A 16,699-nucleotide genomic window follows, 5' to 3' on the forward strand; every position below is an offset into this window, starting at 1 on the left:
AACTCCTGAGCTGTCCTTGTAACACACTTCCACCACTGGATGTGAGTGGACATACAGTATAGTACATATAAACCTGCAGTTGTAGCTGTGATGTGGCTTAAAGCTACAAGCCACATTACCCCCAAATGCAAACAGAATAACATGTTCTGCTTTTATTGTGTCTGAAAAGGATTGTGATTACACAGGTAAACACTGTTTACAAACTGTGCTAATACAATTGAGTCTGGTGTTTGATCGGAGTCCTGGAGCAATTTTTCAAATCTATCTGCGCTAGAAAACAGACTGATGGAAAACACATTTACTGTGCTCTGATTACAGATTATTACAACCCAATGAACAAACATTTGTCTTGTCAACATCTCCACCATCAAATACTTCCTCATGATTGCAATCCTGTTTAGAATTTTAACTGAATGCAATTTTTCATGTCTCACAGTCATTCCAATATGCATCATTCAACAAACGGAAAATCACATACACATGCAAAAGTGTACACAGTCCATTACTTTGGAAAATACCAAAGCAGTAAATTCTGCATTCATTTTTTGGCATCATCCCAAAGAAATGTATGAAACATTAAACCAAATTAAATGCACAGCCAAATTGTAACTTCTAATCCCCATAAAAGAAAGCCATCACAGCTGAGTGAAGTGTGAACTTGAGGTGGATATTTAAATCTGCTACCCTGGAAATTAACTGCACACTGAGAGCACATGTAATGCCAGGTTCAAACTGACAGGAAACCAAGACTTCGGGCACTGTTTCCAAAGGAACACACTCAGTCTTACTCTGAGTTTAACTCAAAATCCAAAGAGATTTTCCCCACAGGCTTTCTGACTCAACGTATGCCCTTTCACCTGAGCGTTCTCAAAATCTTCCGGCAAAAATTCAGACCTTTAGCTTTAACTCTGCTCCATGACTGATGAGCTGGGGAAGTTTCCTCAGCTAAGGCTACAACATGACAGCTTGCCCTGGGCAGACAGACACAGAGTCTAGGCTAGACCACAATGTTACATACAGTACCACTGCACCGGGAGGGAAGGACGGCCGACTTTGATTTACATCCTAACATGTAGGGCCTACAATTATTCAAGTTTCCATCAATGCAAACATTAATACATGGAAGGGTAGTATGGAACCTTAGCAGTGTGCATTGCTGAAGAGATTTGAGCTATTCTGATAGTGTAGTCAAGTCAGAAAGCTCCACTCTAAGCTCATGTTATCCTGATCAACATTACAAATGTATCTTTCTTTTTTTGCCAGTGCTCTGAAAAGAGCCATATAAAGGTGAGAGCCAGGGAAGACCAACGCTGGCATCTGTTACTGTATCACATTCACAGACGTAGTCACACTACAGGAAGTTGTCACAGAGATATCTCACTCCACAGGAAGTAGTCACAGACATAGCTCACTCCCCAGAAAGTTATCGCTGACATCTCGGTGTGTAGATACATGATGCCCTTGGCGCCAGGCCCAGGGACAGGTAGCAGCTGATCGGAGTCAGTTGGCAGAGCACAATACAGGAAGTGATCACCACATGTATCTCAGACCACAGGAAGTTATCAGACGCGGTCTACTACACAGAAAGTCAACGATGACAAACATGAAATGAACATGAAAAGAAGTTATGTTACCCTCTGCTGTTACTAATTTCTACCTATGAGATTTTCATTGGGCCTATGATTGTTCGAATGAGGGAAGGGAATTTTGTAATTGGATATGCAGGCAAGCAAGTGAATAATGGCTCTTTATGAGTAAAAAGCCTGTTTTGCATATGAGGGGGGAAGGCTGCTGTTTTGCATAATGCAAGTGATTCCTCTGAGTGTGGTGGTCATTTTATTAACTGATAAATGTGTTTTCATGCTTGTGTGATACACAACGTGGATGAGAACACCCCGTCTGTGATTAAAAGGAGCAGTTTTATACCAGAAACATTTGCTTTAATCAGCTCTAATGGGATTGCCTTTTATTCTTCTCCACGGCCCATAGCCTTGACTTAAAGGGATACTTTGGGATTTTGGCAATGATGCCCTTTATCTACCCAGAGTCAGATGAACTTGTGGATACCATTTTTATGTCTCTGTGTCCAGGATGAAGGAAGTTGAAGGTAGTTTTGCGAGCCAATGCTAATTAGCATTAGCACAATGACTGGAAGTTTAAGGGTATCTGCTACTATGCTAGCAGATACCCATAGACTTCCAGTCATTCTGCTAATGCCAGTTAGCAATTGCTCTAGCGCTAGTTAGAAACTTCCTTTAAACTGCAGAGACCACAAACTAATCTATCTCTGGGAAAGTAGATAAAGGGCCTCATTGCCAAAATCCCGAAGTATCCCTTTAACTTCAGCAGCTCTGTATGGCACAGATTCCTTCCTCATCCATTTAATCAGCCCCCAACCAGAGAGTGATCACAATATATACGTTTTATTTTCAGATAGAATTACAATCAAAACAAACCTCTCATATTTCACAAATAAAACCATGGTATTCGGCAGGTTATTGAGTGTTGGAGAGCCTGAAGAAAAGACGAGCTACTCTAGCTATCCTCTTAAACTCCTCAGCTCAAACAACACTCAATAAGTTCCACTTAATACACTCTTAGCAAGAGTCTAATAAAGCAGAGTACTTCTATATTCTTCCTATGGTATTCATTTCTCATAAATAAAGTTACTGCATTTATCATCTGGCAACATCCAAAAATGATTCCCGTAATGTTAAAGTGCTCCCAAATCTCTCTGTGGCTGGCAACATAGGCCAATAGTGCCTCCACGGCTGGACTCAGAGCTCAGAGCTCAGAGCATGGCCCCAGGTTACGCTGCAATCAGACAGATGATAAAATGTTAACAAAGAAAGAAGACATTAGAAAGCAAATGGGAGACAGCTGGTGCAATCTTACTGGTGCAGCAGAGGATATATCAGACAGTCATTCTGAGTCGCTGCCAAAAGCTACAATATGGTCACTAAAAGATCACTGGCATTACACTGGCTATTCTGTCAAAATAAAACATCACCGAACAGAGACACAGTTGGGTCTTCAGGCTTGTCCTTCAGGCCAACTACAAAGTAATCTCAGTAATCACCTTCCTTCTTAGACTTTCAAAGAGAAGTGCTTGTACTACCAGTGAGTCAATACGAAAACAACTGAAAATGTGTCTGTAGCTCAAACCAATAAAGAAACTAAATAAAACACGGACTATTAGCTAATTGCAGCATCTTCAGAACCAACATTTATTTGGGTGAAGTGAGCTCCTTTCTGACTTTATGGAGACATTTTAGGAGCATAGAGGATTTTATTGAGCTTTACTGAACTTGTCGGACCTGGATACTCCTGAGCTCAGTTTAGCTGAGCCAACCAGGCATAGAGAGAGACATGAACCACTGGGTCTGAACACCTGACCAGAATATGAAAATTATAGAACTAGATGCATTCTAGAACGCTAACACAGGTCACATTCTTCACACAACTTCTGAATGAAAACTAACCTAATACACACCTGACAGCACAGTACATGCAAGTATGTACATGGCACAATGACTCACAATTTGCAAATGACAACCAGGGGTGTTCTATTTTTCAAGCGATAGCGATGGTAAGACAAATCAAATCAAACTTTATTTGTCACATGAATACAACAAGTGTATTATTATTTTATTGTGTTACTTTTTTATTATTTTTCACTTTAGTTTATCTGGTCAATATTTCCTTAACTCTTCTTGAACTGCACTGTTGGTTAAGGGCTTGTAAGTAAGCATTCCACGGCAAGGTCTACACTAGTTGTATTCGGCGCATGTGACAAATAAAGTTTGATTTGAATTGAAATAACACAATAAAATAACAATAACGAGGCTATATACAGGGGTATATAGCCGCTACCTAGTCAATGTGTAGGGGTACAGGTTAGTTGTGGTTAGATATTTGTTCTTTTAGGTAGGGGTGAAGTGACTATGCATAGATAATACACAGTGAGTAGCAGCAGTGTACAAAACAAATGGAGGGGGGTCAATGTAAATAGTCCGGTGGCCATTTGATGAATTGTTCAGCAGTCTTATGGCTTGGGAGTAAAAGCTGTTAAGGAGACTTTTGGTCCCTAGACTTGGCTCTCCGGTACAGCTTGCCGTGTGGTAGCAGAGAAAACAGTCTATGCCTTGGGTGACTGGAGTCTCTGACAATTTCTTGGGCTTTCCTCTGACACTGCCTATTATATAGGTCCTGGATGGCAGAAGCTTGGCCCCATACGCACTACCCTCTGTAGCGCTTTAAAGTCAGATGCCGAGCAGTTGCCATACCAGGCAGTGATGCAACCGGTCAGGATGCTCTCGATGGTGCAGCTGTAGAACCGTTTGAGGATCTGGGGACCAATGCCAAATCTTTTCAGTCTCCTGAGAGTGAAAAGGTGTTGTCAAGTCCTCTTCACGACTGTCTTTGTGTGTTTGGACCATGATAGTTCGTTGGTGATGTGGACACCAAGGAACTTGAAACTCTCAACCCACTCCACTACAGCCCCGTCGATGTTAATGGGGTCCTGTTCGGACCGCCTTTTCCTGTAGTCCACGATCAGCTCCTTTATCTTGCTCACACTGAGGGAGAGGTTGTTGTCCTGGCACCACCCTGCCAGGTCTCTGACTTCGTCCCTATAGGCTGTCTCATCGTTGTCGGTGATCAGGACAACAATATATTGTTGTGTCGTAAGAAAACTTAACGATGGTGTTGGAGTCGTGTTTGGCTACGCAATCTTGGGTGAACAGGGAGCACAGTAAGGGACTAAGTAAACACCCCTGAGGGGCCCCAGTGTTGTGGATAAGAGTGGCAGACGTGTTGTTGCCTACCCTTACCACCTGGGGGCGCCCGTCAGGAAGTCCAGGATCCAGTTGGAGGTGTTTAGGGGTCCTTAGTTTAGTGATGAGCTTCGTGGGCACCATGGTGTTGAACACTGAGCTGTAGTCAGTGAACAGCATTCTCACATAGGTGTTCCTATTGTCCAGGTGGGAAAGGGCAGTGTGGAGTGCAATTGAGATTGCATCATCTGTGTATCTGTTGGGGCGGTATGTGAATTGGAGTGGGTCTAGGTTATCTGGGAGGATGCTGTTGATGTGATCCAGCCTTTCAAAGCACTTCATGGCTACTGACGTGAGTGCTACGGGATGGTAATCATTTAGGCAGGTTACCTTCGCTTCCTTGGGCACAGGGACTATGGTGGTCTGCTTGAAACATGTAGGTATTACAGACTTGGTCAGGGAGAGGTTGAAAATGTCAGTGAAGATACTTGCCAGTTGGTCCGCGCATGCTTTAAGTATACGTCCTGGTAATCCGGCTGGCCCAGCGGCTTTGTGAATGTTGACCTGTTTAAAGGCTACCGAGAGCGTTATCAGGGAAAGGGGGATACCTACTCAGTTGTACAACTGAATGCATTCAACTAAAGTGTGTCTTCTGCATTTAACCCAACCACTCTGAATCAGAGAGGTGCGGGGGCTGCCATAATCGACATCCACGTCTTCGGCGCCCAGGGGAAAATCACACAGTGGTCCAGAGCAGCTGGTCCAGAGCAGCTGTAGCTCTCGCGCATGCTTCAGTGTTGCTTGCCTCGAAGCGAGCATAAAAGGCATTTAGCTTGTCTGGTAGGCTCGCATCACTGGGCAGCTCGCGTCTGGGTTTCCCTTTGTACTCTGTAATAGTTTTCAGTCTTGCCACATCCGACAAGCGTCAGAGCCCGTGTAGTAGGATTCAATCTTAATCCTGTATTGACGCTTTTCTTGTTTGATGGTTCGTCTGAGGGCATAGCTGGATTTCTTACAAGTGTCTGGATTAGTGTCCCGCTCCTTGAAAGCCGCAGCTCTAGCCTTTAGCTCGATTCGGATGTTGTCTGTAATCCATGGCTTCTGGTTGGGATATGTACGTACGGTCACTGTGGGGACAACATAGTCGTTGCACTTATAGATGAAGCCGATGACTGAGGTAGTATACTCCTCAATGTCATTGGATAAATCCCGGAACATATCTGTGCTAGCAAAACAGTCCTGTAGCGTAGCATCTGCGTCATCTGACCACTTCCGTATTGAGAAAGCCACTGGTACTTCCTACTTTAGTTTTCGCTTGTAAGCAAGAATCAGGAGGATAGAATTATGGTCAGATTTGCCAAATGGAGGGCGGGGGAGAGCTTTGTTTACATCTCTGTGTGTGGAGTAAAGGTGGTCTAGAGAGTTGCACATGTGACATGCTGGTAGTGTCACATCCTGACCATAGTTTGCTTTGTATGTTTCTATGTTTTGTTTGGTCAGGGTGTGATCCGAGTGGGCATTCTATGTTGTGTGTCTAGTTTGTCTGTTTCTGTGTTTGGCCTGATATGGTTCTCAATCAGGTGTTAGTCATTGTCTCTGATTGGGAACCATATTTAGGTAGCCTGTTTGGTGTTGGGTTTTGTGGGTGGGTTTCTCTTGTGTCAGTGTTTGTGCCACACGGGACTGTTTCGGGTTTACAAGTTTGTTGTTTTTGTAGTTTATTCATGTATAATTTTCTTATTAAAAACAAACATGAATTTCAACCACGCTGTGTTTTGGTCCTCCTCTCCTTCCCAGGAAGAACCCCGTGACAGGTAGAAATGAGGTAAAACCGATATACTCTGCACTGCTCCAGGGGAAACAGATTATCAGCCCCAGAGATACCAACAACAAAATACATTTTATTCTGCTGTCACAGCCTCCAAATTGTACTCTTAAAATTTGGAGGCTGTAACAGAAAGTGGCCCTTGGAGGCAGAGAGTGGCCTTGGGAGGCTTGTATACAGCAGCATCTCTGCTAACCCTCTCTAACTTTCTCTGGTTTCTGCACTGACTTTCATTCATCACATGGCCTGACCCCTGGCCGCTGCCCTTAGCCACATACAGAATGGGTGCTATGACGGATGCCTTATTAGAGTCCTTTATTGGTGTACTTCAGCCGGGAGATAAACTTTGTAATTAATGTCTCAGTTTGGTTATCTCTCATTTATTTCAATCGGCTAAAGGTGACTCTTTCAGTCGTCCGGAGAACAATGGCCATCGGACAAGACAGGAGTTTGGCAGCAGAGCGGAGCGCAGGAATGCTGAATAACAATTCCACCATCCATCATGGAGTTGCCCTGGGGAGAAGGTTCGAGGAGGAGGAGGCTAGCTCACAACCACAAAGAGTGGGAAGATTAAAAATGGCGTCTCTCTGCCACACCACCATAAATAGTGGGAGGGTTTCAAAAGAAACAATCGACTCGTGAGGTCATGGCGAGGAGGTGTTCCGTCAGAGGGCTGATGAAAGGAAAGGCAGAGGCCATCAGAGGTGAAGAGAGGGAGAGAGAGAGAGAGACAGAGGAAGAGATGGGTGGAAGGAGAACTCCTATAATATAATGTTCAGCTAAGACAACCAGTATACAATCCAGAGGAAACACAGTGCCAAAGTGGGTAGAAATAAAAAACGGCACATGGCCTCATGTCTTAATGTGTTTTTTTCCCTCTAATGCTCAGTTGGATAAAGTTATCTACGAAAGAAAATGGATGGATACAGGCTTTTGGATATCTTGCATTAGGCAATAATATGTCCTGCTTCAGCTTCACATCCAGAAAAAAAACGTTTTATGAAAGAAAATGATCTATTATGTCTTCGGTTGTAGTTTCCCAGTGCTTCGAAAAAGGAGAAAGACTGATGTTAAACTTCTACCCAGACATGGTCCCATGATTGCTTCTTGGTTTTCTGTATTACCCACGTGTCATTACAGGAATTGCTTAGAACTGTCATAAGGATAAGAGAAGCAGCCGTAGCACTTCTCTTCTCAGCCAAGATAATGATGGGATAATTTTCCCGTTAGCCAGACTCTTCCTGTTTACTTAACCTTTCCAGAGTCCTCATTAACTCACCAACATCAGCGACTAGCATTGGGTTGCCAAGGGCACTGAAACCAGCAGATGGAGTAGAGCTGAGACTTAGCAACACTCAGCTGAGGTCACGCTGCTAACACTCTGCAGGTCAGCGCTGGCTGGACAACTCCGCATCAAAACACACCGTTAGCTTCTTATCCCTGTTACTGTGGAACAGACAGGCACTTACCAGTCTTTTTATGAAGCTTCATTCTTATCTGAGGACGGAAACATACAGTACACAACAAGCTCTTGTATTGTTTGCTTATCCTGTCCAATAAAGCAGTTAGCTAGAGTCTTGAGACTACAGCAGCCCTCCATCTTTCCTTGCTGTGAGAGGACAAAATGCTAACCCCAGCACTGGAGGAAATGGGATATGCAGTCATTCATTCTGCTGCTGGATGGTTCAGGCTCTCTGGCCAAATGACATGCTGGAACAGGGCCATGCTGATACAGTATTGTAGCCTAGCACCAGGTTAAAGCACAGCCATTACTAATCACAACCATGAAGGATACAAACACAATGTGCTCTCTATGCATACACTGAAAATAGGTGGCTGAACAATGACATCTCCCAAGGACAGATTTAATGCAATACCTGAACTTGCTATAGGCCAACAGTTTAATTGTGCAATGAAATTTCAAGGGAACTCAAAGGAAATCCGAAGCAGCTTCAAAGCTGTCCTTTGCTTAGAGGTCAACACAACAACCTTGTGTTTGCTATGGATCAACTGCTGCAGCGTGGTCTGGTGAACATCATGCCAGGTTGGTCTATGGCATTGCTACTGTATGATGGGTCCCCAGGTCAACTGGACTAGCACACTGTTGAGGCTGCCTGATGCTATACAGGCAGTGGGCATTGCCATGACCCTCTCTGCCCACTGAAGCAGATGGTCAGTAATGTCAGCTTGTTTCCACTCATCTCCCAGCCCACCTACTGCACTTATCCCAACGGTTATTCCAATGGTTCTCAAAAGGTCACGTCTGCCATGCTGAAGCCAACAGAGAGCTGTTACACTAACAATAACACTGCCACTTAACACCTCCTGTCTGGCCACACACTCCACAAGGGTTCCTGTACTCTGTGTGTGTTTTGTTTAAGTGGGCCCGTCTCCAATCGGCTAAATCAACAGGCTGTGTTGGGAAGTGGCGCTTCTGAGAGACAGTTGAGGTCTGTCTGTCTGTCTGTCTGTCTGTCTGTCTGTCTGTCTGTCTGTCTGTCTGTCTGTCTGTCTGTCTGTCTGTCCGTCCGTCCGTCCGTCCGTCCGTCCGTCCGTCCGTCCGTCCGTCCGTCCGTCCGTCCGTCCGTCCGTCCGTGTGTTATCTATTCCCCAGTCTGTAAATGGCAGGCAGGACTTCAGCCACTCTCCTATCAACAGTGACACATCCCAATGGTTACACAGGAAATCCATTAGCCCAAAGCTGCCTTTTGACATGCTCCAAGAGAACTGCACTCATCCTGACACAATGCCATCTGAGGCTGAGGCCGGCCCGTGGTGGCATGGAGCTAACAAACTGGGAATGACCAAGTAAGCGGCCACAAAAATGGATGGAATATGGAGAAAATAAACATATTTCTATTAAAGGAACATGTCTTGATATACAAGTCATGTTATATATATAATTTATAGATGTAGTAATGTTCAAAATTAGCTCCAGTTACTGTAGCTACAGAGCCTCCAAACTGACATATTATTGACACAGTATGACACAGACACAGGTAACAGAATGGTATCTGGTTACTAGCTGCATGGTTAGACCTGCTAATATAATGTACAAAACTAACACCAGCTCAGGCTAAAGAGGGTTTCATTTGGCATGTAAAAAGACTGGTGACTTTCCTGCCATCTGGTGACCTCTTAAATGAGACACGGCCATTTTTCCCCCAGAGCAGCCCTGTGTGATAGCGTCTCAATTCATTTGTGATTCCTCCCGCCCCAGGTGTCCTTCAGTCTCATTCAGGTCACTCCTTCGACCGTGTTAAAAAAATAATATTACACATAGATTGCAATACGATTGCAATTTCTCCGCTTGGCAAATTACATGGGAGGCCAGGAGAAATGGAAAAGCTGGCAGTGGCTCAGGTATCTGACAGGGACTGTGACCATGATGAAGAGTCTTCCAGTAAGCACTGTTTACTTGGCCAAATATCAGAGATCTCCATAGTCCCCACCCCCTGTTCCCAGCCTGCCAGCCTAATAAACAGAAGGGGAGAGCTGCCAAAACTTTGCAAATAAGGAGCACCAACAGACCGATGATGGCTACAGCCTGTAGAACAATGCTGTTCTAACTGCCTGGCTGAAAGGTCATTTCATCTCTGCTACTGCTTAACTAGAGGACCTTAGCATGGCTGGAGGGCTACTGGTTAGGAGGGCTACTGGTTAGGAGGGTTACTGGTTAGGATGGTTACTGGTTAGGAGGGTTACTGGTTAGGATGGTTACTGGTTAGGAGGGCTACTGGTTAGGAGGGTTACTGGTTAGGATGGTTACTGGTTAGGAGGGTTACTGGTTAGGATGGTTACTGGTTAGGAGGGCTACTGTTTAGGAGGGCTACTGGTTAGGAGGGTTACTGGTTAGGATGGTTACTGGTTAGGATGGTTACTGGTTAGGAGGGTTACTGGTTAGGATGGTTACTGGTTAGGAGGGCTACTGGTTAAGAGGGCTACTGGTTAGGAGGGTTACTGGTTAGGATGGTTACTGGTTAGGAGGGCTACTGGTTAGGATGGTTACTGGTTAGGAGGGCTACTGGTTAGGAGGGCTACTGGTTAGGATGGTTACTGGTTAGGAGGGCTACTGGTTAGGAGGGCTACTGGTTAGGAGGGTTACTGGTTAGGATGGTTACTGGTTAGGAGGGCTACGGGTTAGGATGGTTACTGGTTAGGAGGGCTACTGGTTAGGAGGGCTACTGGTTAGGAGGGTTACTGGTTAGGATGGTTACTGGTTAGGAGGGCTACTGGTTAAGAGGGCTACTGGTTAGAAGGGTTACTGGTTAGGATGGTTACTGGTTAGGAGGGTTACTGGTTAGGATGGTTACTGGTTAGGAGGGCTACTGGTTAGGAGGGTTACTGGTTAGGAGGGCTACTGGTTAGGGGGGTTACTGGTTAGGATGGCTACTGGCTAGGAGGGCTATTGGTTAGGAGGGTTACTGGTTAGGAGGGTTACTGGTTAGGATGGTTACTGGTTAGGAGGGCTACTGGTTAGGAGGGCTACTGGTTAGGAGAGCTACTGGTTAGGAGGGTTACTGGTTAGGGGTGTTACTGGTTAGGATGGCTACTGGTTAGGATGGCTACTGGTTAGGAGGGCTACTGGTTAGGAGGGTTACTGGTTAGGATGGTTACTGGTTAGGATGGTTACTGGTTAGGGGGGTTACTGGTTAGGAGGGCTACTGGCTATGAGGGCTACTGGTTAGGAGGGCTACTGGTTAGGAGGGCTACTGGTTAGGAGGGCTACTGGTTAGGAGGGTTACTGGTTAGGATGGTTACTGGTTAGGAGGGCTACTGGTTAGGACGGTCACTGGTTAGGAGGGCAAGGAGGGTTTGGGATGCCTAAGGATTAAAACTATCCTAACAGTTGAATTTACAGTACATGATAAAAATGATTATCAATCTCAAATTTACATTCAAGAAGCAACACACAAGACACACATAAGGTAGTATTGTGTGTACTCCTTCATTCCAGACCAAATGGATAGCTACGTATTTGTAATGAGTAATGTCATAAGATTTCAACTTTAAAACACCAGGTCCCAAGGGAGGGTCCTACTGTGAGGCATAATAGTTTCCCTAATGCTCAACGATTAAAGTTCTGAAGAGTATGTCTGGAACATGACCAGATGATTTAGTATGAACATATACAGTAAACACACACACATCAACGGATACAGTACACACACACGCACACACACACACACACTGCTCAACTCAGAGGGAGAGAGTTATGACGGGAGTAAAGTGGTTTTCTGAGATAAGAAATGCCTATCCTTCACCTGAAATCCTTTTTCGGACTCCACATTTTATCAGTCAGAGACACTTGTTGTAATAACAACTCAAATGGATGCAGACACATGGGGAGTATTCACCTGCCAATATCCTTTTAGAACCACTGCGAGAAAATGAAGCCATATAATATCCCCCCTTTTAAGTTGTTCTTTGATGTGGAAATGTATGTACAAGTCAAGCCATCCGGTGAATGCAAACATACTTCTTAAAAACAGCATTTCTCTATCTAGAAGCACATGGATATCATTAAGAATAGTCACAAATGCATATGATATCAAAATAATTATGTTAACCTTTATAAACTAATTTAAATACACACATGCAAACATGACTCTACAAACATACATTTTCTCTGCTATTTTAAGCATGAGGATCTCAGCTAGTTTTCCTCTCTGCCTCTATTGATCATGTCAAAGCATCTCTTTGCTTAGGGGCCTTTCTGTTGTGACAAGCTCCAGACATGCTTCCAGCACCCTGTGTTTTAGGCTGAAAACCGGTGTTTATGTGGATGACAGAGGGTTTTGCCCAGAACTATGTGGTGTGTGGCAAATTGATCCAGTCCTTTGAGTTGTGAAGAAGGAAAAGACTTGACCCGTTGGCCTTGAGGAAATGTTGTGTTGATATAGAAGTAAAATACAGGTTTGGACCTGACAGGACAATTATGGTAACGTTAGATGGCAACGATTGATGATGATTTTTCTCTTTTTGTAGCTTTGCTGGATAGTTCTATTCTGTAATAGTATGGTACCTTCTATGATGGATTCATCTAGACATAACAGACAATGGTAGTGAGGTCCAAACTGTGGCTTGTTTTTTGAATGATATACAGTATGTCTTAGCTTTACTTGCCTGTATATTTGAGCTGTGGTGTCCACTGTCTTCTGAATTATAAAAGGAGAATCTCATATAGGATCAGAGATATGTGAAACATTAAAAACCTAGGACGGATAAGAGGCAAATCTAAGAACATCTTCCACACAAACCTCTCTCAAAGCATCAGTTCTGTTTTAGCAGGGCTTGACTGTAAGTGTTTTTAATGTGGTATTGATTAGTGAGGTCATTAGCAATGATTACAATCTCCAGCTATCATCCCTGTGCTCTCTGAGTGTTTGGACTGTAGATGAGCTGAGTGGAGGAAGTGCAGGGAGAGCAGAGTGGCCCGGGGAGGGGAACAGGGAGGGGAAGGGAGGGGTGTAACATGCAGAGTAGCAGGCAGCCCTTGCTAGGCTAGCTGTGATTTAGTGTTCTCCAGCCAAGGCAGTGCTGTTGATTGAGGAGAGCATTACGTCACAGCTGATAGATCAGAGAGAGAGAGAGGCCCACAGCAGAGTGGAGCTCCATCAACGGCTGCTGACAGTGGTGTTAGCGCTGTTGACAACTGATCGGTTGGTGGAGAAAACACTGAAATTATGCACACACATGCAATGTATACACACGCACAGGCACACAGACACAGAAACACACAGCAGGAAACACACACCTAACTAAATTATAACGAGACTGCGGTCCTAAGATAAATGATATGTTTGACTGTCTGTCACAGTTCCTAAGGTATACATTTTGGCAGCCGCAGTACCAGACTGAGACAGTGTTTACATGACAACCCATACATACTAAGATCTCCTCTAAATATTTGACTGCAGTGAATATGGAGGGTCAAACAACAACAGAACAACAAAAATACAGCTTCTCAGTACATATGGAATTTCAGTAAAGAAGTATTTCAATTATATTGATATTATGAAGAATGTCTTGAAATTATTTTATTTTATTTTTTATTTTATTTCACCTTTATTTAACCAGGTAGGCTAGTTGAGAACAAGTTCTCATTTACAACTGCGACCTGGCCAAGATAAAGCAAAGCAGTGCGACACAAACAACACAGAGTTACACATGGAATAAACAAGTGTACAGTCAATAATACAATAGAAAAAAAAGAAAGTCTATATACAGTGTGTGCAAATGGTGTGAGGAGGTAGGCAATAAATAGGCCATAGTAGCGAATAATTACAATTGATCAAATTAACACTGGGGTGATAGATGAGCAGATGGTGATGTGCAAGTAGAAATACTGGTGTGCAAAAGAGAAGAAAAGTAAATAAAAATAATATGGGGATGAGGTAGGCAGATTGGGTGGGCTATTTACAGATGGGCTATGTACAGCTGCAGTGATCGGTTAGCTGCTCAGATAGCTGATGTTTAAAGTTAGTGAGGGATATATAAGTCTCCAGCTTCAGCGATTTTTGCAATTCGTTCCAGTCATTGGCAGCAGAGAACTGTAAGGAAAGGCAGCCAAAAGAGGTGTTGGCTTTGGGGATGACCAGTGAGATAAACCTGCTGGAGAGCGTGCTATAGGTGGGTGTTGTTATCATGACCAGTGAGCTGAGATAAGGCGGAGCTTTACCTAGCATAGACTTATAGATGACTTGTCAGTGGGTCTGGCGACGAACATGTAGCGAAGGCCAGCCGACTAGAGCATACAGGTCGCAGTGGTGGGTTGTATAAGGGGCTTTGGTGAAAAAAACGGAATGCACTGTGATAGACTGCATCCAGTTTGCTGAGTAGAGTATTGGAAGCTATTTTGTAAATGACATCGCCGAAGTCGAGGATCGGTAGGATAGTCAGTTTTACGAGGGTATGTTTGGCGGCATGAGTGATGGAGGCTTTGTTGCGAAATAGGAAGCCGATTCTAGATTTAATTTTGGATTGGAGATGTTTAATATGAGTCTGGAAGGAGAGTTTACAGTCTAGCCAGACACCTAGGTATTTGTATTTGTCCATATACTCTAAGTCAGAAAACTAGAATGGTCCAAACACACCAAGACAGTCGTGAAGAGGGCACGACAAAGCCTATTCCCCCTCAGGAAACTAAAAAGATTTGGCATAAGTCCTGAGATCCTCAAAAGGTTCTACAGCTGCAACATTGAGAGCATCCTGACTGGTATGGCAATTGCTCGGCCTCTGACCGCAAGGCACTACAAAGGGTAGTGCGTACGGCCCAGTACATCACTGGGGCTAAGTTGCCTGCCATCCAGGACCTCTACACCAGGCGGTGTCAGAGGAAGCCCTACAAATTGTCAAAGACCCCAGCCACCCCAGTCATAGACTGTTCTCTCTAAAACCGCATGACAAGCGGTACTGGAGTGCCAAGTCTATGACAAAAAAGGCTTATCAACAGTTTTTACCCCCAAGCCATAAGACTCCTGAACAGGTAACCAAATGGCTACCCGGACTATTTGCATTGTGAGCTCCCCCAACCCCCCCGCAACCCCTCTTTTTATGTTGCTGCTGCTCTGTTCATCATATATGCATAGTCACTATAACCATACATTCATGTACATACTACCTCAATTGGGCCGACCAACCAGTGCTCCCACACATTGGCTAACCAGGCTATCTGCATTGTGTCCCACCCACCACCCGCCAACCCCTCTTTTAAGCTACTGCTACTCTCTGTTCATCACATATACATAGTCACTTTAACCATATCTACATGTACATACTACCTCAATCAGCCTGACTAACCGGTGTCTGTATGTAGCCTCGCTACTTTTATAGCCTCGCTACTATATATAGCATGTCTTTCTTACTGTTGTTTTTATTTCTTTACCTACCTATTGTTCACCTAATATATTTTTTGCACTATTGGTTAGAGCCCGTAAGTAAGCATTTCACTGTAAGTGGATCAGGGGATCAGGGAATCACCCGCAGCAAGAGCGACATCGTTGATATATACAGATAAAATTGTCTGCCCGAGAATTGAACCCTGTGGCACCCCCATAGAGACTGTCAGAGGTCCGGACAACAGGCCCTCCGATTTGACACACTGAACTCTGTCTGATAAGTAGTTGGTGAACCAGGCGAGGCAGTCATTTGAGAAACCAAGGCTGTTGAATCTGCCGATAAGAATGTGGTGATTGACAGAGTCGAAAGCCTTGGCCAGGTCGATGAAGATGGCTGCACAGTACTGTCTTTTATCGATGGCGGTTATGATATCGTTTAGTACCTTGAGCGTGGCTGAGGTGCACCCGTGACCAGCTCGAAAACTGGATTGAATAGTGGAGAAGGTACGGTGGGATTTGAAATGATCAGTGATCTGTTTATTAACTTGGCTTTCGAAGACTTTAGAAAGGCAGAGCGGGATGGATATAGGTCTATAACAGTTTGGGTCTCGAGTGTCACCACCTTTGAAGAGGGGGATGACCGCGGCAGCTTTTCAATCTTTAGGGATCTCGGACAATACAAAAGAGAGTTTGAACAGACTGGTAATAGCGGTTGCAACAATGGCGCCGGATAATTTTAGAAAGAGAAGGTCCAGATTGTCTAGCCCAGCTGATTTGTACAGGTCCAGGTTTTACAGCTCTTTCAGAACATCTGCTATCTGGATTAAGGATCTATGGAAGCATCCACCCATATAACAAAACATTTGGCAATTCTTATGATTCATTATTGTATTGTAATTGTGTATAATTTCCTGAGAACACAACCACTCTAGAGCACCTCCTTTCCTCTCCCACCCAGCAACAACAACAGCACCATAGCCCTGCCTGCAATTGGGCCAGAATACAAATTACTTATCAACACAAATGCTAATGTGACCTTTAACATAAAAAAACTACATTTTGAATGAGTTTTGAATTCAATAGCTGTCAGGCATGAAACACATTTGCTCATTTGACAGGGACCTACAGCAATGTCGGTGTAGATTCATTGAAGAGACTAGTTTAGTGTTGTAAAATACAAACATGTCAGTAAATGTAACAACGCTAGTCAAACATTGTATTGGGTTGATAATGCTGCCTGCACAAGGATTTGACTGCTT

General features: G+C 44.2%; 2 protein-coding genes across 3 annotated transcripts in view; one reads left to right on the forward strand and one right to left on the reverse strand.

The window, feature by feature from the left end:
- LOC115136716 (cell adhesion molecule 1-like) overlaps positions 1-16,699 on the reverse strand; it is a 206,329-nt gene that overhangs the window by 121,120 nt on the left and 68,510 nt on the right. The gene's annotated exons all lie outside the window — the stretch shown is intronic.
- The window catches only part of LOC135574068 (uncharacterized), a 38,788-nt gene continuing 31,435 nt past the window's right edge, over positions 9,347-16,699 (forward strand). Inside the window, exon 1 of the mRNA XM_065024943.1 lies at positions 9,347-9,408. Within this exon, the coding sequence (XP_064881015.1) occupies positions 9,347-9,408 (62 nt within the window). The remainder of the gene's footprint in view (positions 9,409-16,699) is intronic.

The sequence above is a fragment of the Oncorhynchus nerka genome, linkage group LG11 (assembly GCF_034236695.1).
Source record: "Oncorhynchus nerka isolate Pitt River linkage group LG11, Oner_Uvic_2.0, whole genome shotgun sequence".
In the NCBI taxonomy this organism is placed as follows: domain Eukaryota; kingdom Metazoa; phylum Chordata; class Actinopteri; order Salmoniformes; family Salmonidae; genus Oncorhynchus; species Oncorhynchus nerka.